The sequence below is a fragment of the Pelecanus crispus genome, chromosome 1, assembly GCF_030463565.1.
Source record: "Pelecanus crispus isolate bPelCri1 chromosome 1, bPelCri1.pri, whole genome shotgun sequence".
NCBI classification, from domain to species: Eukaryota; Metazoa; Chordata; class Aves; order Pelecaniformes; family Pelecanidae; genus Pelecanus; species Pelecanus crispus.
Window position 1 is genome coordinate 158,994,299 of NC_134643.1, and position 24,372 is coordinate 159,018,670.

At 37.9% G+C, this 24,372-nt stretch overlaps 1 protein-coding gene across 4 annotated transcripts in view; it reads right to left on the reverse strand.

Moving 5' to 3' along the window:
• Positions 1-24,372, reverse strand: part of CUL4A (cullin 4A) — a 42,468-nt gene that overhangs the window by 16,079 nt on the left and 2,017 nt on the right. Inside the window, exons 3-12 of one of the 4 annotated variants that reach the window (XM_075710295.1) lie at positions 20,745-20,848; positions 18,507-18,576; positions 16,657-16,730; positions 15,015-15,177; positions 12,400-12,489; positions 10,943-11,025; positions 7,725-7,792; positions 4,732-4,850; positions 1,921-2,113; positions 411-515 (exon numbers count right to left, since the gene is read on the reverse strand). In XM_075710295.1, the coding sequence (XP_075566410.1) occupies positions 411-515; positions 1,921-2,113; positions 4,732-4,850; positions 7,725-7,792; positions 10,943-11,025; positions 12,400-12,489; positions 15,015-15,177; positions 16,657-16,730; positions 18,507-18,576; positions 20,745-20,848 (1,069 nt within the window). Of the gene's footprint in view, positions 1-410; positions 516-1,920; positions 2,114-4,731; positions 4,851-7,724; positions 7,793-10,942; positions 11,026-12,399; positions 12,490-15,014; positions 15,178-15,632; positions 15,712-16,656; positions 16,731-17,789; positions 17,894-18,506; positions 18,577-20,709; positions 20,849-24,372 lie in introns of those variants that run through there. The other 3 variants (XM_075710303.1, XM_075710310.1, XM_075710318.1) reach the window with 3 other exon arrangements.

Below are 24,372 nucleotides of genomic sequence, written 5' to 3' on the forward strand. Positions count from 1 at the left end.
GAAAAGTCATTAGCTGCTGGGTTATCGGTTACTTTGCACCTATGACATACTGAGGTGGGCAGGGAAGAGAAAATCTGTACTAACCTTTCTGTTCTCCATCATTAGAGGAGAGGTTGTGGTTAGAGATACAGTTAATTTATAGGAAAAAAAACTTCCACCAACAGCTCTACCTCTTAGGTCTCCACTCACAGACGGTAAAACGCCTGTAACTCCCCGGTCTCCATAGAACAAGTCTGTACTCCCTGGTGTATTTACTGCGCTCCTTCAGATGTGCAAGGCAACCTGAATTTAAGACCAAGTCGAGCAGAAACTCATGCTAAAAAAGATCTCTTACATTCAGAGGAATGCCATTCTACTAGTAGCAAGGAAAACAGTTTTAATTGCATCAACTGTGAACCGATATTTCTTACCATGAATGAATCTAAATATGATCATGATTTTGTCAAGGATTCTTTCCAGCTCTTCATCTGTTGCTTCTTTATTACCAGCTCTTAACTTGGAATCCACATATTTTGCTACAAATAAATAAAACAGTTTAACAGCTTTAAAAAAAAAAAATCTAAAATAACCAACTTAAGCGTCTCCCACTTGAAATATTACTATATGTTAAAATACAGGGTAAGTGTTAAATTTTCTATTTTCCCTTTTCCCATCCCTATGTTCAGTGGAACGATAGAGCCCTATTGTACTACTGCCATAATGGAAAAATGTCACAAAAAGGAACTGTCCAAGAAAAAAAAATACAGTCTAGCCATTAAACTTAATGCATTAGAAATTCCCACATTTTGTGTTATAGTCATAGCAAGCACATTACTTGTTGAAAGACAATGTTTTGGAAGTGTACAATGCATATGAATGTATTTTATGAGAAACAGAAACAAACAACACAGAGGACTTTTTGTAGACCTTTTACCATGTCCCTCATGCTCCTTGGTAGAAGCATACCAAAATTTAAACAGAAGCAACGCTTTCAAGTTAGTAGCTTCAGAATGCCAGAAATAAGGTTAAGCCATGAGTTTAGCTAAGTATTTATTAAGCTACATTAGTATCCTTATACAACCTTCCGCGTAAGAAGGAAACCTTTGCAGGAGCTGAAACACCACAATCCACAAATGACAGCAGCCCATATCATGGCCTTAACCTGCATCACTACATTGTGCAATTTGTCCTACATAAAGCTGGTTTTAGAAGGAAGCCACAAAATAAGTTGAATAAAGGCAAAAGAACGTACAGAGGAAAAACAACCAACCAAGGAGCGTGATACTCTCCCGGTATAAAATGCCACAGCTCCAGTTCTGCTGCAGGCAAAACAGTCAGAACAGCTTTTGCCAGACGAGGGATAAACCCAGTAATAGCATTTTTAAGATGGTTTTATTATTTTTCCCCTTAATAAGCACTAGTTCCCCCTTCAAGATAATAACATTTTTTTCTCCATTAAAACTCCTTGTATCTGAATGCTTTAAAAGTGTTCTCCCAACTTCAGCCTTCAAGGCAGATAGATGGGCTTTACTTAGTCCTTTCTGAGAGATCCATAACATCCAAAGAACTCTCTACTACCACAATTAAAGCCAGTTCCCTTTCTTTTGCACAGCTACTCTTACCCCTAACCATTTACTCCACTTGTAGCATCAGGATTACGCTCTCTGAGCAGTTGTTAGCACCAGGCACCGTGCAGGAAGCAGAGCACAGGGACAGAAGTTGGCATGCTCCGTCAGGATGCTGTGTGCACGCCTAACAGCACACCCAAGCTTTCCAAACCCGCAACGCTCCCAGGTTAACTTTTGCCTCATATCCCAAAAACAAGTCTCCTAAAGCAGAATACGTACTGCATCACTATTGCACTAGCACACTCAGCAGCATTATCTTATCATGCTTTCTATAGATTTTTTTGAAATATTTTACAGAAAAATATTTGTGTACCTATCAATTCTGCAGGCTTATTTGGTCTCTTGTTGATAAATGTTTCAAAGGACTCCTTCATCAAGTTTATAAATTTTTCATTTTTCTGAAAGCACACTTCTATGATATGGTCCACTTTATCCTTAAAATCTAGTAGCTCTTGCACCATATCCTTGTCCTTTTCAGGATTAACCACTATTGTTGTCCCAAAGTTCTGTAAAACAAACACTTTTGATAATAAAATACTTTAGAGCGCTACCTATCTCCCCCAACAGACACATTCACCCTTATAAAATATACCATTAGAAAGAATAATTTTTTTTACAGAGCTACTTATGTGACTTCCAAGTTTTCAAAAAAAATGAGATGCATTGAAATTTAAAATAAAAACCCAGACACACATTAATGGATTTCAAACATTAGTGTTTGATTTAAAGATTATACACATTTAAGACAAAAGCTAAAAAAAAAAACCAAAACCACGGTAGACATGACTATGATATGCAAGTTTACAGTTAGATACAGAATTACATGATTCATGTAAAAGAAATTATATGGAAACTGCCTCAGAAATGTTAAGTGTAATGGGAAACTTTGCACTATTTTTCGTAAATCCACTAGAGCACTGTATTGATGGAACTGGTGGCGAAAATTCAGCTGCTGCTTATCACTCCAAGATTTCTCTTTTAGAAAGGTCTTAAAAGCAAAAAAAACCTAGCTGACGTGCAATGAAACAAAACTTTCCCATTCACTAGAAGCAGCCACAGACTTGACCTTCTTTTCTTGTTCCTACGTTTATTACCTTACAGATACCATACCATTTGCCTAGTGAACCAAAATATCCTGTAAGGGAGGATTTTAACCTATCAGACAATTTACAATTGCTTAGTAACACTGATCAGCACCCTAGACAGAATGCCCAGTTTTCCAAGGTGAGAAAGAGGAACATCTGCACAGTAACAGCAGAACAGTATTCAATTGGTATATTTTCATCAACTAAAGTACGTTAGCCACAACAACAGTCAAAGAGAGATGGGGAAATCCCTCCCAAACCTCAGAATTTCCACTTCAGTATCTAATTATCCACTGTGCTCTTTCATTGAGATCTTTCTCAAGTAACATTCCAGAGCGAAACAAGACAAACACAAGGCTGCCCAAGGTCCTCAGATTCAATATGTGTATCACAGAATCACAGAATGGTTTGGGTTGGAAGGGACCTCTGAAGATCATCTAGTCCATCATATCTTACACTTAGCACAATTTCCCCTTCATTAACACAGCATTTGGACATCTCTCAGTCTCTACCAGTTACGTTCATAAATTGCAGGGCATTCCCCCCATTCTGCAAATGGCAAACCGAGATACAGAAAGCTAAGTGGCACCTCTGAAAACATAAAAAGGTGACTACAGTAGAGCACAGACCTTCACCCCAGTAATGTGGCACGCTCTCTGTGCTTTTTCTTAAACTGGCTCACAAGATAAAAGTTAAGTTCTTGAAGCCTCACTTTAATGCATTCTGTCACACAGAATGTTTGAAAGGAGATTTATTGATACTATAGAAAATGGTTTGTAGCTTTTTGAGTCTGTAAAAAAAATTCTTAAAAACAAAGCCATAAAAGGTCTGATTCTGTGAGACATAAGGTTATGACAAGCCAACTTAACTTGCTGCTGTGAAAGGAGAGGTTCTGGCCCTCCTTTCCTTATTTTCCTACCTGTCCCAAACTCCTACTTCTTTTCTTGGGCCAGCACTAGGACTTTTCTGTGAGCCTCTTAAGCTCACTAAACCTGGCATAAAACTGACCTTGCCCAGGTACGGTGTTAAAACAGATCACAAAAGAGTCTATGGAGTGGCAGGCAGTACAAGGATGAAGGCAGGAGTGTGATCTGGGAGCAAGGAAGAAGAAAGATATTCCTTCTCGGCCACGGCAAGCTGTTCAGCTGGCCCAGCTGCCTATGGATCCACAGACTGCACACGGGGACACTGGACAACACCCTGTGGAGCAAAGTCCACCTCGGTTCTGGAGGCAGAGGAGAGACTACATCCCACACGCATGGGCTGGGCACTGGTGTGCCATGCAGAACTCAAGACATGGGTGTGCAGGAAGGGCACCTCTGAAATGAACTGATGTTGTGCGCTTAGTCCTGAAGGTTGATGAACACATGGGCAATTCAGAAGAGAACTACCACATTGGAAATTCAACTCTGGAGAGAAGTGTCTACTGTGAAGCTTTCCTGCTTTCATCTTGCAAGAGAACTAGAGTGCAAGTTCTCTGGGGCAGCGTACTACATGCATATTATGCCTAGCAAAACAAACCCGAAGCATCTAAACGCAACTTTGATGATGGATTACTTTCAACAGGAGTATTCCATTCAAAATAGCTTAAACATTCATCAGCATTGCTGTAGGTTGGTTACATGTAGCACTGCTAACCTGCAGGAGAATAGCTGCATTCTGATGTTCCACTGATTTTGCAGATATGTAAATATTTGGGTGTATTTGTAGCAAAACACAACATGTGGTACAATCCAGCATACTCTAAACACATGTGCATGTGGCTCTATTTAAAATCAAAGCAAACCAAAATAACTTCTTGTATAATGTTTAAACCTATAAGGAAAGCAACTTCCAAGTAGAAATTTAAAACCAAAATTAGGTGTTGCTGTTTCTCATCACGTGACTGTTACTGAGGGGGAAGCATTAACATCCCTCCCCATATTTGCTTAAAACAGAATTTTGATGTGTACACCTACATGATATCATTCTTGGTTTTGACAGAAGCAACATATGATAACAGCATAAATTTCGACATTAGTAAGAGATCTTTGAAGTACCTTGATGTATTCACTCCAATGTTGCAAGAGGATCTGCTGCCCACCTTTTACCCGGCTGAACAGCTGGTATGTCTGGGTCAAATCTGATATTCTATTTTCATCGAGCAGGTTATCAAGTCCTAAAAAAATAAAATTAGAAGAAAGAGAAAATTTGAACACAGCTGAATAAATACAGTTAGAAATATATTAGAAAAGTTATCTATGAAATACATCAAAAGACAAGACTAGATTTCTGAAAGCAAGTGATATTATGCTCAGGGTTAACACGTCCCCTTGTTTAAATTAGCTGAAATGATTTATGGTATAACTATTTCAACTGAAGTACTTTCAAGGTGTTGACTGTAAGCCTTTTGCAGAACACATATAAACAGTGCTTGATTTGAAGGGTATAGTTTTATCAAGAGATATCACAGAACCTCTAAAGAATGTCAGAAAACAGTAAGCTAAGTAAACTGCTCCAGATTTAAAGATAAATGCAAGAGTTTTTTTCTGTGGAGTGTGGTGAGCCATCTTTTTAGATTAAGAACATGCTATGAATTGTCTGTGCTCATACAGATGGAGTAACACAAGACTACAAATTCCTTCCAATAAAGTTTTGCCTTTATCAATTCACCCTACATGAGACTAGGCATTGGACTAAAGAATGGAGAAGCAAAGCTCAAGGCAAAACATAAAGCATAACAACTACATACACATTTTTACATTTGAGAATATGATGAATATAGTCCCTGTGTAATCAGAGATACATTGTATGGTGTTGGTGACAGAGGCTTTAGTAACATAGGAGGGTAGCATCAAAGATTTATGGCTTTTTTTAAAATCCAGAAGGCTTGATTTTACACAGGTTGACAATTCAAATCATCAGTGTAGCTGACACCATACAACTGTCCTACTTCACAAAATATACTTCATTAATTCCATTTTTTAAATGGTATTAGATAACAAAGGATTTTCAATCACTACTGAATTATCCCATTTCTACTATATTCTTCATCTTAAAAATACTTTCACTGTATATTATAAGTTACATGTTCAGAAAGGCAACTGATGTTCAAGAAGGATGTCAGGTAAACTTTTGCATGATATTTTGAGATTTCCTAAACTTTGAGATATGCCTAAACTTTTGAGATATCAGAAGAATGGACATACTTTAAAAGTATGTAAGACAACAGATTACAAAGCCTTTAATACATGTGACTGGTGTTCTTCTGGCACTGAACAGGGAATTAAGAAATGCCCATTTCATCACATCCAAGCATCATCTCCTATTCATTTAAAGACACCAGTACACTAACTGCTTTGTTTTAACCTGGATTATAAAGTTTAACCTTCCGTCTTTCTCTGGCGTATGAGCTGTGTGACTGAAATAATTAGTCACATACTTGACAAATGAAAAAAAGACATACAGGGAAGTCCTCTGAGACCAGGCTTCACACAACTTCCAGAAAGCACTGCCACAGCCTCGGAAAAATTTATTATACTCACAATGGAAAAAAACACCAATATCTAGTTAATGGCAGTTGTAATAATACAAAGAAAAAAAGTTTCTTGTACATACCCTGCATCTGTAAGCTTTCTTCCCCCCCCCCCCCCGCCCCGTATCAAACTGACTACATCACATGCCTTCTCCTAAGGAACAAAACCTACAAAAGTCATCATCATCTTCTACTTGCACAGAATACTACGATGTTGTAAGCAAATTACAATGTGCTCTGGATCAAATGAATGCAGAAGGTTATGCAAGTCAAGTGATGTTAGACTTAAAGTGCAGACATAGAATGCAAAAGCTGATCCAACAGTACTACAGTCCTAAAACATAGTAACTAGAAAAATGTACAAATCTCTCCATATTTACATGGATAGTACATATACATTATAAACAAGAAAAAGCTGAGCTTAAAACAAGACCACATACTTTCTGGTTAAGCCAACTGATAAACAAATGTGTCATTGGAAAAGTTACTTTAAAATAATACTTGAATTAAAGAGCAAGCAAAATTGACATATATCAACAAAAAAATAGTTATTCTTACCCTCTGTTTATGATAAGCTTAAGAATAGCTAAGATGGAGTGACCACACTTATTTTTATAAATGTATTGAAAACGGTGAAATAACCTTAACCCAAAGTAGTTCAGAGAAAACTGTAAGCATATGTCTATCTTTAAAGGGGACGAAGCAAGAAGTGAAAGGGGTATGTGTAACAACCTGAAAGTATTAACACACACAGATGTGATAGAGCTCAAAGATACCAGACTACCAGGGACATCTGTTTTGCAGCAGTAAAGGAAACAAAGATGCAAAGACAATTTGCTAGAAGATCTAAAACCTAAAATATGGCTACTGCAAGAAAAGGAAAGGACTGTTTAAAGTATTAAAAGATCAGGGAATACTGACCAAACCCAGAAATTCAGTGAAAAAGGAGAGATTAAAAGTTAAGAGGAACAAAGAAATGGTGATTGTGATTCAGACAGTGATGTCTGAATAAGAACTTCCTAAGAAGACTGCAGCTCTTATCTGAACCTGCCAGACAAAAGGTAAAATGCAAACAAAAGTTCATTGCCTTGGAATGTTGTCAGTTCCAATAACTCATGATTCTTTAACTATTCAATCACAAGAATATGTGAAGCTATTGCACTTGAGCTGTGTGATTATCACTTGAAAGAAGCTACGACAGTAACTGCAGCTCTCATTTAGAAGTTTATGTAATTCTAGGAAATAAACAGTTCCAAAGGTTTAATTCCTAAGCCCACTGCTGTGAGTTAAAGGAGATTTAGGGGGTTTAGCAGCCTTTACAAATATGAAATTATATTTTAGATATTTGTTTCCACACATACAATTTACGTGTCACAAGGTCAGCTTTCTGTATCTGTGGAAGCTTTTCCCATGGCTAATACACCTCCTTAAATAAAAGCTGTGGAGTTTATAGTTATTGCAGAGTATGAGAATCTGTTGCTTATCCAAGATTACATTAATTAAAAAAAAAAAAAATACCTTTTTGCAAAATAGCTGATAAGTGTTCTCCTAGTAGCTGTTTCTCCACACAAGCAATCAGTGGTTTCCTAAATAAGGCAAGAAAAGTATATTAGAAGTATTAGAGTATAAGAGAATTGCCTCTTGTCACAGTGTATTTGTGAATAGCTTACATTATAATACAAAAAAATCAATAAGTTTCTTCTTTAAACAGAGGCTACAAATTAAGCAAAAATGTCACATGCGATGTAAGTCAAGAAAGAAAACAATAAACCATGTATGTAATTAAAAAAGAAATTCAGGTTTGAATACTAAAGAGCAAGTTCTTACACAGTAGAAGAGAGAAGCTTAGACACCAAAACTCAATACAAAAACATTTCTGGAAAAAAGTCAAATTGACATTTTCTTGGAAACAAACAAGGAAACGAACAAAACAACAAAACAAAATCAACAACCTCCAAGGGTTTGAACTCCAAATCAACACAATACATGCTGGTGATGTTCAAAAGTCAAAAGTTTTCATCTAATTGTGTTATGCACCTACATAAGCATAAGTTGAGCTAGAACCACAAGACTCAAATTTGCAAAAAAGTTTAAATTTGTCCTTGAATTTTCCCTACTTTTTGCTATTAACGAAATATTTTTTTTGATACATTCACTTTAGACAGGACTGAAAAATAATGGCAAGTTTTCCTTTACATCTTTTATAGCCTAAAACAAGAAAGAAATGCCTGAAGTGCAAAGGGATAATTAATTTCAACGTTTAAACTTCTACCGGTACTTACAACATAACAAAAGACCAACCATTTTTTTCTGAGTTAAGTTTTATAAAACTGGTTCTCAGCCCCTTAATTTAGATTTTCTAGAAGAGAGGTGCTCAACTTGGATTGATGGAAGCCTTTTACGTAGCAGCATCCACCTTACAGCCTACCTCTGCTAAAACGCCACCTGTTCTGAAATACCCCACCAATCATTTGCCTGACCTTCCATACAAGACACATTTTTAGCCCCTTCACCTCAAAAAGATTAAATTAGAATTTGGAAAGGTTCAGAGAAGGGAACAGGGATGATCAAAGTATCCAGCAGCAGCTACAAGAGAAACAACTGCACGTGGTAAGACTCTTCTTTCTGGGAAAGAGAAGACTTAGCAGGGATGCAGTGCGTTGACAGGCAGGGAAAAGGTGGAAGGGAACTGACTGATCACTTTCCCTTCCACACAAGAACTGGGGTCATCAGTGATGGTGCTGGGAGCCAGACTTAAACAAAAGGAGGCAATTTATCATGTGGCAGCTAGGGCACCAGTGGAACGCTTTGCTAAAGGCTGGCACAGATGGAAAAGCTTATATGAATCCCAGTGAGACAGTCCCAAGTATTTGAAAGAGATCCAAACAGACAAACCACATCAGGTTCAGAACACCCTGAGCTGAAAACAGGCAGACAGTAAGAGAGTATCGGGGCATCACGTATACTTAATCTATTCGTTCCCTTCAGTGGTCATAAATGAGCATGAAATACCAGTCAGACAGACCCTTGGTCTTAACACATACAGCCATTTTTATGGTCACTTCCGTATTCCCTGAAATTTCCAACTACTGCTATCTACAGCTGCTCACTGTCTCCAACAGTAGAAGTAGTCAAGGTTGTATAAAATACTATCCTTTGCCCTGGAAGACCCATTCTGCCTGCAGGGGAAGTAAGGACAATTTCTCTGCTTGAGACTGAGAGGCAGAGCTCTATTTCCTAACAAGCAGACAGACAGAATGAGTATTTATCTTGACTGCTAGATGATGAACGAGCCTGAAGGTACCTTCTGTATGGCCTCGAAGTCATCTACCTTGGTCATCTACTTACTGACCAGGAGACATGCTTATTCTGGTCAGCTGTCCAGAAAGAGGCATGTACTGATGGGCTGAATAAATCCCGCTATGGGCTGCAACAACACACCCTCCACGTATTGCATAAATCTGCTTTGAACTATTTTGAATGGATGGTTTTGATGATGGTTTTGTCCTGGAAGTATCATTTCCATCTCAAGATCAAACCCAGTAACTAAATTTAACACCCTTTTCTGCTCTTTTCATGCACACCCGGAGAGACAGTATGACCTGAGGACAACTCAAGGGCACTAATTTTAAGAACTGCTGTTTCTTAATGCAAAGAAAGGAAATTAGTGCAAAGCCTTCTAAAAGTAGGTTTCTAAGCCTTTAACTAAGGACGAGATTCAAAGCAAGGACTTGATGTATATCTAGACTGAAAATATAATGATATCAACCTATTTTTAACTTAAGCAGTAAATAAATATATATATGCTTTAACTTGATACATAGAAACAGTTCTATGTATTTTAATGTGACCAGTTTTACCAGAAAGCACTAGTCACGCTGTAATAGGCATTTACAGGAAGAAGATTAAAGTTCAAATATGTACCACGATATGCAACGCATGTGTGTGAGTATATATAAAAAACATGTCTGAAGAAAATATTAAGTTAAAAAGGTAATTTTTATTCAGTTATCCTTTTAACACTCAATGAAATGCCAATATGCCATGCAGAAAACTAAAAAAATAAAATAAAATGTTATGTTCTTTATCTTAAAAAGAAAAAAGCAACAGTTTACTGCAGGACAAATTATATATGGATTTATAGCACATCAGTGACTCTGCAGTACTTCCTGAATGCACATTCTTCCCCCAGCAAAACACATGCTATTAATCAACAACTGAGTGAAAAAAGGTTGCACAATACACTGGCAGCCGCTGCACCAAAGCTGATCTACCCTTAAGTTCACATCCTGGGCTGCTCATAAGTGACATTCATGTCCTCTATCTTATGCCATAATTTAACCTTTTCTTTTCTTTTTTTGCCTACTAAGTCTTTCTTTCCCTCAAGGGATTTGTGGTTAATTTTGTTTTCAGTACATGAACAGCTAAAATCAGCTGCTACTTTGATAATGCAAATTTGAGTTCTTACACAATGTTTTGTTAACTTCAGTATACACTGATAAGTCTTTCTGGACAAATTTCTCCCCTCTTACTCAAAGTATATTTTGATTTTAAAGAAATCAGTTTTGATAAAAAGAAAGTCTTAAAAACCACAAACTGTATCACAAGCACTGTCAACAAGATCATATCTGTAAGACAATGCAGAAATAATCTCTGTCTCTCTACAATCGCAGATAATCACACTGTTTTATGATGGATGCTTGACTTATGCTAAGAATGACACAACTTGTACTCACTGCGTGCTATGGTCTAAATATGTTATTACTCTGTCTCCTTCTTCTTCCAAACGTTTATTAACATGGTGAAGATATTCTGGGACCTAGTGAGACATGAGACTGTCAAGTTTAACTACAAAAGTATGAAAGGCAGATCATCTTTTTCCGTGACAATTATTTTAAACTACTTAAAATTATTTAAAGAGAATACAAATTGGAAAGGACTATTCCACCAGAATGTTGTTACGTAGTACACAGTCAATATTTTTATTAATCAATGTTACTTTATATTAAAAGTATTATAACTGCACCTGACAGAAAGGAAGAGGAAAACAGAAAACTGATATTTTTTCAGAGGAAGTTAATTTTTTCTCAAAACCCTTCTGAGCTAAGCTAGCCCTTCAAACATCATGGAGCAGATTTTCAGCTGGTGTGAACCATATAGTTCTATTATTTCAATGGCAGTTTCTCCAATGGAATCTCTGTCCATATGGAGAGTTAACACATTTAGCACATATTACAACACAGGTATGAAACTCAGGCTTCAAATGATCAAAACAGTAATGCATATGTGCATATACATACATGTATGCACACACATACACATGCATGTACATATGCGTGTATATGCATATATGTGTATGCATTATGTGCACACGCATAAATATGTACGTGTATACACTGTGTAAGTAAGGACCTTACTCCTTTTGTGTTCTTCCACAGTTTTCCACTGGGTGTATAAAAGCAGTAAGACTCTTGGTCTCAAAATCTGTGTCAAAGCATTTCACCTCAGGTCCCAGTGGAACGCGAGGCAACGAGGTGAACAGAGCAGGGTTAGACCCAAGGATTCACCTCAGCACAATGTAAACAGGCGTTTTCAAAATGTCTGTAGTGACTCAATGTTAAAATGGAATTAATAAAGGTAGTCTCCTGTATTTTAGACCACCACAAAACTCCATTTTTTATATACATTTTCAGAGATAACCACATGCGCAGGCTGCCCACTGCAGAGCATAATTTTATCTCAAGAGGACAGAAAACAAAAATGTCTTAAGTTTATTTAATAAGGAAAAGAAACAAAAACTACAAAATAACTGCAACAACAGACCAAAAAAAGTAAATGGCCTACTTGGGTATTAAGCACATAGCAGAATGATGCCAGTGGATATTTCACAGCTCTTGGGCAAAAATAATATTGGTGGCCCACCAGCTTTATGTGGAAATGACTTTCTGATAGTGTGACTTTAGCTACACAAAATGTCACTGGGTTTCTCCACTCTTAATTAAGCATTTCAAACACCAAGGCAATCTGGATACTTTGACACAGTACTGCGGTCCCCACCAAAACCTGTGAATGTGTGCTTGCGTCCCTGGGCACCCGCGAAGTTCACTGAGCATTAATACACCATGGCACTACCAGAAATTCTCACTAGCAGATAAAACTAGCATAAAAGCAATTATCTACAGCATGCACCTACCTCTCTTTCTTGCATTAATCTTTGGCCCTCTGCAGCATATAAGCAATTTGTCTCTTCCAGAAACCTCTGTTCAAATGATTCCTTGTAAACCTGCTCAAGAAGTTAATTTAGTTACTTACATTAGGCTGCCAGTAAGTGTAGCATATTTTGGCTGTCAGGCATAGAGGGCAAGTAAAATCTCAAGAATAGACACAGTTATGAGAAGTGTCAGAGTAACACTACATTAACACAGAAGTTCCCTGTTTGCCCACTGATTTTAGGAAGATTGAGATCAGAGCTGACTTCCCAGTGCAGCAATAGCGTGTTTCAGTCACCAGTATTCAAACTGTCTAAACTGACAGGCTTCTGTTAGGTACACAGACCAACACCAGTACCCAACATAAGCACAGCAATGACATCCAATCCACCTGAGCTCAAGACTCCCACTGATATTTCTATGGCAAAAAAATAACATACTTCCAACTAGTGAAACATTGGCACAAAACACTAATTCCCATCAGTAAAATCATATGCTCAGTGATGCATCTTCAGATCTGCTAGGTTTATGTCAGTGGCCCAAAAGCAGGAAAAATGAATTGTACCAAACAAGGTGAACTCTCTTTCTCCAGGGAAGGAGCAAGGTGATGTGTAAAAAAGGGGCACCAATGACAGTCACCAACATCAAAAAATTTCTGCGTAACCATCAGCAGTTTAGTATAGAAAGGAGATAGGCTAGAAAGGACAACTATATAAAATAGTTAATCTGGAGAAGGGAGCCAGGGATTAACATGTAAACAGCAGGAGAGTCACTGAAAAGAAAAAGGAAAGATTCCTTGAGTGCGGTGGAAGAACAGAAGGAAATATTTCTTCCAAAAAAATATAGCAGAGCTGTAAAACCCATTATTACATTCTGACCAGGTTATTCTTCTTATGGACTTTTTTATTTTTTCCAATGCAAACTTAAAATATGAAACCTCTGGCTCAACAAGCGTTCAAAGCCTAATAATTCACTAATTCAGCATCACAGGTAGACATCAACTCATTGCTTCAGCCTTCTTATTACACTAGCTTCAAGTTCAACAGGATCAAATACTAGATTTCATTTCTTACCTTCCTTGCCTTCAGGATAACTGGAAAAACAGTAACGTAACTGCATATGGAACTATTTTCTGCATAAAACGTGTAAAGCTCTACAACAGGAAACAGCTACAGAATAGGATTTATGCAAGCAGGAATCACCTTTCAGCAGCTGGTTCTCAATTGCATAATTGCCTAAAAATCAGGAATGAGGAGGAGCTTAATTGTTTACAAATTAAATATAAGATTTGCTTTATTAATTAATCTTTCTCCAGAAGCTAACTTCCGTTGAAGGAGGGAAAAGCAGAGATCCTGGAGTAAAATTACAGGATTATAAGCACATCTCTATCTCAATGAAGTGACGGATATTATATATATATATAAAAAAAAAAAAAAGATTAGATTAGGTTAGTTTCCCTAGTGAAAAAAGAAAACTACACTTTTGAGCCAATGAAGAAGGCAGCAGACCTAAATCCAATTCTATAAGAAGGATCCAATAAAAGGGAATGTTTATCTTTAGCAGAGTACACTGCTAAAAAATAGTGTTAAAAAGTCAAGACCTACAAGAATTTGATGCAGTTAGAGGGGCAAATAACAATGGGGAAATAAAAGGGGAAAAAAAGCACACAAATCAGTTCCGCACCTTCAGGTTATGTGATCTGAAAAATCATTGACAGAATTTTGCCTTCTCTCTGGAACAGAATAATTAATTTTTTCTGGTACACCAGAGACAGTTATGGAACAAAGTCAGGAGGGTTAACATGAAAGGCAGAAAAGCAGGTAAGCTGCCTGACCAAAAAAGACTATTTCATAATCTTCTATGCAGTCTTCCTCTTCGAACTCTTTTTTAAACTTTCAGCCAGTTTCATAACCCTGTACACCACTCGGGAACGGAGCAAGCTCAACAGTTTGTAAGAATGAAAGACAGCTCCTAAGTTTTATTGCACATCACACAAAGCCGCAATGTTGAGCGGAGAACAATATATGCCAGAGTCAGAAGCACAACATTTTTTATTCTGTTTGGTTACTCAGTATCTATGCTAATAGAAACTTCCACTAAGTTACTGATTGACCTTATCTATTTGAAAATGTTGGCCTTAACTTTCCTATCATTCTATCCTTGGCATCTCTGCTAAGAAGTTGCCAATGCAGCGATGTTTTTGTGACACAGACCCAGGATCTGGACTCCAAAAAGCCTTTTTACAGTGACAGAGGTGGTCTTTTTTTGGTTGCTACATTTAACCAGCACTAGGAATTAGAAAACCAGTGATTAACATAGACAAAATATTAACACATACTAAAAGACCTGCAAACATATTATCTAAGAGTCTGTAGGCCACTATGTCAGCTAAGAAAAACAGGCAAAGAGGTCTCATTTACAAACAGAGAATGAAGATTGTGCATCAGGTAAAGAAAAGGCAGCCTTACCAGTCTAATAGCCAGATTCTGAAGCACATTTACTAGAAGAATAAAACTATTTCTGTACAAACAAACAAACCAGCGGAGTCCAAACTCTGTTTCTAAATGTAGGTGTTATCAGTAAAGTTTGCTGTACTCACTTGCAGATCAGAGAGCATGCTCAACAAGCTCCGCAGCAAACTTCGGTCCACAGCTTCACCATTCCGTTCTCGTTCGACCAGCAGGAGGATTCCATCAATAGTCTTGCTTTGAACTTGCTTGTCACTAATGACATGATTTCTAAATAACTCTAGCCCCATATCCCTGTGTGCATATTGAAAATTAATAAATCACGCTGTTGATTCTTTCCAAAAAATCTAGATCTCAGTTTGAGAAAAATAAATACATGTAACATATATATAGTTGGATACATATTATACAGAAAGAGAATATATTAATGGTGTGTATATTCTTTTGGTGCTGGCCACTCAGAAAAGTATAAACAAGAACTATCATGATACCAGGCCAAGAATTATCACGATACCAGGCCACGTGCTACCAGATGCATACAGTTCAGTGAAGAACTGTGACCAGCCTGAACGTATTTCACATAACAGACTATAACATTCTCTGTTTATTTAAAAAATTACTATTATAAAAATAATAAAAAATCTGAACATAGACCTTAACATAAGATTCCCTGGATCAGTCAATCTACGTGTAATTTATAAGTTTTGTTTAAAAGCATGAATTCTCTATGTTTAGGACCTTATGATCACCTGTATCAGATTCTTGTTTCATTCTAAGAGGATGAGGAACGGTGCCTCTAGGCCATGAAGAAGCCAATTATTAAACATCGTCTTGTCCAAGGAAAACAGAAGAATCTTAGGTAAAATTTGTTATCTCCAATGTCCTCACGTGCATCAGGATTTCAAAAAGGGAACTTTTCCCAGTATGAGGAAGACAGACACAAACTATGAACAGACCCCTTCAACGACTTTCAGTAAAAGGAAGTCTAACACAAAGAGTTGGGGGAAAACTACTGCAGGAAGACAGACATCTGCAGGACAAGCGAGGGGCAGGAGAAGGATGCCAGGTTTCTCAGACAGCCTGAGGAACTCCTGAGAGTGCAGAAGCCAGCCAGGCAGGGAAATGGCACGCTCTCACTTCAGTACTTTATCTACATCTTTTTTTGCTTTAGATACCAGAAATTTTTGGCAAAGCCTAGGTTTATTTGCTCAGGCAATGATATAAAATGCCCCTCAGGAGGGATGCTGAAAAACAGAATGCCTACAGACGTGACTGCAGTGTGCTGAAAGTACAGCAGCATCTAGGGGAGCCGGCTTTCATCTCAACACTCTGAGCCACAGGTCTCGACTCTCAAGAGGCCAGTGCTGTAAAGATGATCTGCACCTTGTCAGTATATCTGACTTATTTAAAAAACAACTGAGCAAGAAGTCAAGCATTGAATTTTGCCAAAACCAGGAGCATCTGAAGTAACACTTGGCCCAGGGTTAAGGTACAGTGCATCAGCCCAAGGAGGCTCCCCACACAGCCAGCCCCACCCAGGCTGTGACAACTACAGCTATATATATGCCTTGACTTTTAAGCATATGTTCACAGACCTTTTTCTTCTTTTATTTTACAGTGAATATTCCTGGGGAAGGAGGAAGTGACACATGCATTACACATGATCTATTACACAGATCAAATATAATATGAAAAATTTATTTTCAACCTTTACAAATATAATAGCATGTTCAACCTCTTAAAGATTCAAGGAATACTTACATGGATACCTACCATATAGAAGGAAGCATTGAATTCTGAAGTACATATGTACGATCCAAAAATAAGAAAATACTCCTGATCATGATCTGAAAATATATAAAGAAAATGTTTCTCTTCACCATCATGTGGTGTTTTAAATTATAAAGCAACTTCTGAAAAACTACATCACATAGACGTGCACCTTAATCGCTGATGCATGTATTTTCAACTTTTGTGGTGACTTGTACAGCCACTGGTATGTAATTTATTGATGTTAATACTATTACTAAGCGGTATTACCAAGTTCATCCAAGCCAGTTTTCAAATTCATAATCATTAACTAGTTTTATTAGCCTGTTATGAGTTTTAGTGCTACTGAGATACATAAGCCATTCAAGCGGTACCACCAAGACATTCAGTAAACACCCTGAAATAGCATGCTGCCATGGTTTTTGCTTTTTAAAAAAAGCAGCTTTAAGCAGAGACAGTAATAAGCTGTGCAACAGATCTCTCCATAATAAAAGTTAGCTGCTAAAATTCATGAGGAAAATAGATATACATTAATTCTAACAGGGGAAAGAAGGTATAAAAATATATTCTCTTTTTTTAATTAAAAAAGGGGGAGAAGGAGGTGGGTTTTTAACTTATTACTCTTTCACATGCAAAATCCATTTTTAACTTCGCTCATAAAAAGGCTGCCCAGCTTTCAGTTTAGCATAACTCAGGATGTCAGTAACTAGCTCACCCCTAGGCCAGCTACAGAGATTTCTATCCCCAGCTGTCCACCTACTCCTCCCCTAAAAGGCTTCATTGCTTCTGAAGCAATTCTCAAGCTGACACTGCTTCTGGCCAAGCGTATTAAAGGAAAACAGCAGTGAGGCTGATTCTTTTTTCTTAAATACCACAGGTGCTAACTCAGCACATGGGCAAGAAAGCCACTTGCTACAGGTTGTTGCTTTGAGGAGAAAAAAAATTAAAAAAAGAACACTCAAAAGTAATTAAAGTGAACAGAGTTCATAGTAAAAGCCTTCTTATAAAAACACAGGTCCAGTTTAATTACATTTTCAAGGCAATAAACTTCAACTCTGTTTTCATCAGACTGTTGAATTTGTTTTGAATACTTTCTGTAAGGCCTTCCATTTTTATTTCAGATAAAAACCACATACCTCTGCCCATCCCCGACATGAGAGAGGAGAGGGGTGGATTCAAAGAATGAAAATAGAAATTCAACCATTTGGGGCATCTGTAGCCAAAGCTAAGTGACAATGCAATGAAAACTCAATGTAAAATGCTGGTTTAGAATTATAATGATGCATTCTTAAAGGGACAATTCACATGGAGTGTCTCTGAGAGAGGATTTTTTTCTGTAACATAATTCATTGTGGAGGTAGCGGACAAGAAGAAGGGCAGAAAGAAAGAGAGAGAGTTTCAGTTCTTTAATCTTCCTGTTTCTTAGCCCTATAGTCAGGATAATCATGTCTGCTTTGCCCCCCTGCCCCGCCCCAAAGTCACAAGTTAACCTAGCTCTTGGAGCTATCTAAAAGCAAAGATTGTGGATTCTCCAATTATTTAAAATTACAAACAGCAAACAATTTCAGCATAGCCTGGTTAGTTTTTCTTTCCATCCATAGAAAAGAGGTGTCAATATATTTCCGAGTGATATTCCAACTTCATATGAAACCTATGAAAGTCAGAGTCAACACAGCAGAACATAAGTTTTCAACAACAAAACCGCCCCCAGCTAGCAAAGGGGAAAGTGAAAAGCAATGCTGAAACTTGTAGGAGGAGGTGCAACACAGTCCCCAAGTTAAAACCACGACAAACTCCTTTCTGCCAGATTTCACACCTCAAGGATATATATTCTGAGCAAACATTCAACTTACCATTTGTCTGCAATGATCTTGCCAGCATTTATTTATCTTCTTTAAAAATAAAAGACTATCCAGAGAATCTGTACAGCACCTATTAAGGGAAACTAGCTCGCCAGTATCTTTTGAGGCCAGATTCTGGAGATGACCTTTGCCAGCCATTAAGCAAAGCTGTGCTATGGATATTCCGAAGTTACTGGGACTGCCCAGGGATAACCAGTTAATTGCACAGCTTCTGCCCAGCAGAGGGGCTGGCAGTTCTCCAAAAGGCCTCCCTGTGTTTTCAAGGAATAACACTCACTGCTCTTCAGTAATACCATCTAGTGGCTCTACTGTATAACTTTGATATAGATTTAAACAAGAAATTCCACCAGTGTCAAAACCAACTTTGTCACCGAGGTGAGATGGATAGAAAGGTTTATTTTGTTTGTTTAATGAGTTCACACTGTGCATAACAGGAGTGACCCTAATCTCTTAAAAGCAGTTACAGTTCTAAATAATCCTCAACAAATCCAAATACAGCTCTTTTCATATACATCTCCAGGTCTCCCTAAGTAAACTATAAAGTCTTCATTACACAAGAGATTCAACTGTTATTTACAAATGACAGAATTCTCACGTGTCATATGAGTAAATCCAAATGCGGCTTTACCTTCCTCTCCTGTACAGTATCATATCCAACTCCCTCTGGCCAAATCTGATTAATCTGATCTCATGTCCTTAGGAGATAAAGTGGTATACCTATAAAATATAAAATTCTCAACTCTCCAAAGCACCAGCTCTGTCAGAAGGAGGGGAGAAAGCAAAGTTTTAAAACACCAGTTTTAAAACATCTCTTCAGAAGATCATCTGAAGCTGAAAAGGCAGAGATGCAAAAAATGTTTGACTGTACTGCTTTAAAGCAGACCATAAGATTTGGTTCTCAGAGATCAATTATGTTTAAGAGACTACTGTACTGACTAATGTACTTTTTAGTTAGATGTGATTTTAAATGCGTCAAAGTAAATGTAATGAAAAAATCAGCTGCCGTATAAGAGATGAATTCACAGTGCTGATTTATGTACCAATGTTTCTTACATGCTATGTAGAAGCCAGACTCCTTAACTACGACTCAAAAAAAACCCCAAACCCCAGAAACCCAAACTGTGTTGGGACTTAGCTAGACAAGAGCGGGGGAAGGAAAAAACATCTTCTTTATAAGTGTAGGCACCTACCTGGGGAATGCAGTGAACTGAGAAACTGAGAGTCACAATCCAAAGCACAATTAAGGCATTCACCTGGAAAGAAGGTTCTTTCTGGGCCCCAGTCCCTTGCTTCTTTCTATTTTAACCTATGATTTTCTGCTAATAAAATACATATAGAGACCTGGGAAACACTGCTAGCACCCAAAGTACCGTAGTATCTGTTCAGTATGGCACTCCAGGAATGTGGGGACAGCCAGGTGGGAGCAGACTCTATTTATCCTACTGCCTGAGCAAGTGCAACCCCTAGGCTATTACACAAAAGACAATTATCACATAACACATGGTCTCAGCATGCAAAGCACAATGGGATTCAGAAAACAGGGCTGGCTGCACCCAGGTATCCAGAGAAGATGTACAGGCACTCCTGTGACCAGTTCAGCCAGAAGAAGAGCCCGGCAATGCAACTTCAGAAAACTATGGGGAAATTCACTGTAAAACTTCAGGTTTCTGTGCATGCCAAGACAGCCAAGTGATCTCTTGAACTCAGAGCTCTCTCCCAAGAACCTCCCAAGGTACACATAAGATACTTAAAGGGCTTGTTGAATGCCTCTGTGACACATCGCTGCTGACCACTAGTTACTATTGGTCAAACAGGTGTACTTTATCTTTAAGAATTCTTGTACAGGAGACACTGTTGTTGAAAATTACTGTAGTGATTTTTTTTTTTTAACTATTGCTACTATAAGCACCTCCACTACTCCCCTGCCATAAAAATCCATACCTGCTGTTAAATCTCATAGTGCTATTGAAACTTTCTAGATTAGGTGTAAAATTTGCATTCCTATTAAAATGGTAAGTAAATTGTTATTAGCATGCTACTTAATGGTACACAAGAATTATTCACCCAGATGACTAACGTTGCTTATGCCTGATTTCAAAACATGTAAGTGGTCAAAGAACCTCTTTAACACATTGGCAATTACTGGTGTAATTTTTACAAAGTGTTGTTTTAAAAAATAATGACTTAAACTAACCATTCTAAACATTTATGTGCGCAAGAAAAGGATATTCTCTAAATTGAAGGATTTGTGCTTTCACATGATCTTCACAGACTTGTCGCAGCTGTTTGTACAGTGTAGCAGAGACTTTGTAAGAACAGAGATTTTCAACAGCCTAAAAAACAAAAAAAGATTATGTATGAGACAAAAAAAAGGAACTCAAATTTTTGTGCCTGTGTAATCAAGGCCAACAACAAAGAGGGAAAAAAAAAAAATCAGCATTATCTATCCAAGCTGTGCACAAAAACAAAACATCAAAATGGAATTATCCAAACTATGTAGACAAATTAAGACTTCATGATTCCTTTCTGATTTTGGTCCCCTTTTTATACTGCTAGATTTAGTGTACAAACAAGGTCCACCATCACCATCTGGGTCATATTTCAGATGTGCTGTTAAACATTACTAGAACTGCCCCCCCCAAATACGGCTCAGCAGCGGAACTCTTCCTGTAGGTCCATTTTGTGCATCCTCCAGCACACGCACACATGCTTTTTTGGGGGGGAACACAATCATACCAAATATTTTAAGTTCTTAATAACTTTAAGGTAGATATTTCAACCACCCTCTCTAAATGGTAAATAAATACAGCTGCTTTCCTGTCATTTTATTAACTTACTTCTTTCCGAATAGTTCCACTGATTCACACACTCATGCTAAGGTATGTAAACTGAGGGGAAAAAATAACAATAAAAAAAAACCCCAAAATCCCCCACATTAACCATTAAAGACTTGAATTGATTTATTGGGACCTCATGGGATTTAGTTGAGTATTTATCCATAGTTGACTAAGATCGATTCTGCCCAAAACCAAATGTTCTTATGGTCACTACATAAGTGTAAATCGAGTTGTTGTGCAGCCGACCTAGACTACGCTGAGACAGCTCTGTCCATCTCTAGAATACTGCTGTTCAGCTACTCAGTAATTACATTGTCTTACACTAACATTTTTTCCTCACAAGAAACTCGGTAAGAACGCCAAAGAGAAAATGTAGCCTTGCATGATACGACCGCCTAGATTTAGACTTTGTTCCAGGCACACTTTAACTTGCGTGATGTATTTCAATAAACTATTTTATTAATAGACCATAGCATCTGAAATGAATCACAATGAAGACAGCCAAATGTTCTGTAAGAACCACAAAGTTTACAGTAAGTATTTTTGGCCATTCAGTGCTTCATACAAAATCACCCAAAGGGGCTGGACATGATTTTCAGAACTAAAAATCCAGCTGTCTTTTCCTTTAACTTCATCTCAACTGCCTTTATGCTACAAGGTGACACTGCAGAGAACACTGCGTAAAATTTAAAGCACTATTTCACCTGGGCATCTAAAACTGTCCCAGGAATGTTTTCCTTTGCTCCAGAGGATTTATAGTGTCACAATTTGTTGACTAACTTTCTGATAGCATCAATGAACTTGGACAGAGTTTCAGTATTTTCCCAGTGCTTGGCCTTTACTCAGTCTTCCCCAAATTGTATCTTTTTTTGGTGCATCTTATTTCTTTGTAATATGAAACATTATGGTGCCTAAAATGCCAGCATGTAACTCTTCATTAAAGCATCAGTAAACACATTCTTCACACTGTTTCAGTTTAAGATCACCCAAACACATGGGCTAGCAATTGCATGGGCAAAGAGAGAGGTGAGGGGAAAAGCGGGGCTGCTTCTTTGGGCAACTGTGCTGGATTAAAATGTATTTCAAACTGCAGCCATACCACCCCAGTGCCACCTCTGCTAGCTGTTTCTGCTTTTTTTGATGGGCGGCATGAAATCCAGTAATTTCCTCCTTCTTCACCTTTTGTTTCATTTAGAGTTTTTGCTGCCTCTCTTTCTGAAGAGATGCGATTTGACTTCTATTCATCTTGAACACAATTAGTTTGGAAAAAAGCTACAGTAATTATCACATCTGCAAGGACATGAGAAAGACAATACTTTTAGACTCTTCACCTACACAAATCTAGTAAAAGTTCTGTTTCAAATCAATCTTTTAATAGCTTGTTTTGAGCAGAGTCTTCTGTTTTGACATTTAGCATGCAAATTACTGCTACTTCTCGTGTTACTTCCTCTATAGGTTCTAACATCCTGAAGAGTTGTCTTCCAAAACACAAAGTTAATCTGCTTCCCAGAGATCTCCCCATGGGGTAATTCTAACCTACCTGATGTCATTTTATTTAAACGCACATCAACTATAGCTTCCTCAATTTTGATACAATATTAAAGAAAGCAAACAAACAAAACTATCACACAGTGCCTATGTTATGTTTTTCATCCGGTCTGAAAACAGCTAAGTAAAATGAAATGTGTAATGAACGGTGTTCATGTGTAACAATTTTGCAGATACTTTGTTATGTTTCCCAAGACATAGCCCTTCCTATGGATCCATCCAAATAAAAGTCTGGTCAGGAGTCTCATCATTTTTTTTTCCTTCACTACTACACCGTCCTACTCTATGTCCTCCAGAAGGGCAGTGCTGCCCCATTTCAGGTTATTTAGGACCTTGCTGCAAAGGGAATTTTCTTTTTCCATTATTTTTATCACTCAGCTCCTCACTTGGCAATTCTTTGCACTGCCCCACTTTCCCATCAAGTATAAGCTACTTCTATCGAAATCTGTGCAATCTACCACCAATCCCAGACATCATTTCTATTTTAGTCGCAAAAAATTGGCTGCCACCCTCCCATTGCTCACTGACTAGGTCTCTGCCAAGCACCTTCATGCCTGATCCCATGCTGCCTGTAATGCCTGGAAAGGAGTATCCTTCGGCCTTCCCACAAAGCCTTGTCATTGTTCTTCACTTTTCCCTCGGCCACCATGCCAAATTAAATACATAAATCACAAAGTTCAAAGGCAGGCCGGTACACCAGCCCGCTCGCCGCACTGAACTCTGGCAGGCCTCTCTCTCACTTCCTCCCGTAACGTCAGATAAAGACTCAAAACAAAACAAAAAGCCCTGATAGTAAGAACTGATGCACAGAGAGAAATTTTCCCCTGTGGATGACTCGGTGCTCACCAACAGGCAGTTAAAACGATCTGTAAGTACAGATCAGGTTTCCAGCGGATGCCGAACCTCATCTTTTATTCCTCTGGCAGGAGAGTAAGCACCTACGTATGCATAGGCACGCTGACCGCATCACCCACTGTGCAGAAATCTTGCTGATTTGCACCGCTGCCTTACAGATTATTGGACTGGCCTCGCACAGTTTTTTACAAATAAGCAGAAAACAGAAAAAGGAACGAGCACAGTTCTCCCTTCGTAGTTCATCTGAAATCTCTCTCCTCCGCTTCTGCCAAAACACAAGTCTGTACCCTGGCAATTTCATAGCCATATTACTATAATCTCATTTCTGAGCCTCTGAAAACAAGTTAGGTAACGCTCAAAACATCTGTGGGTTTGTTTGGGTTTTTTTTAACTGGGCATGAAAAAGCAGGATTTTTCAGGTGGTGAGTTTAAAACCATTAAATGTATTATGTAATTCAAACTCTGTAAAACTGCAAGTATTAAGAAATGAATACATCACAGTCAAGTTATCTGTTTAAAGAGAATAGCTTATATTAAATCAATATGCATTTACATAATCAGCCATTTTAGACCCATATACTATAGACCCTAACTAATCACAGGGACAAGTATAGTCA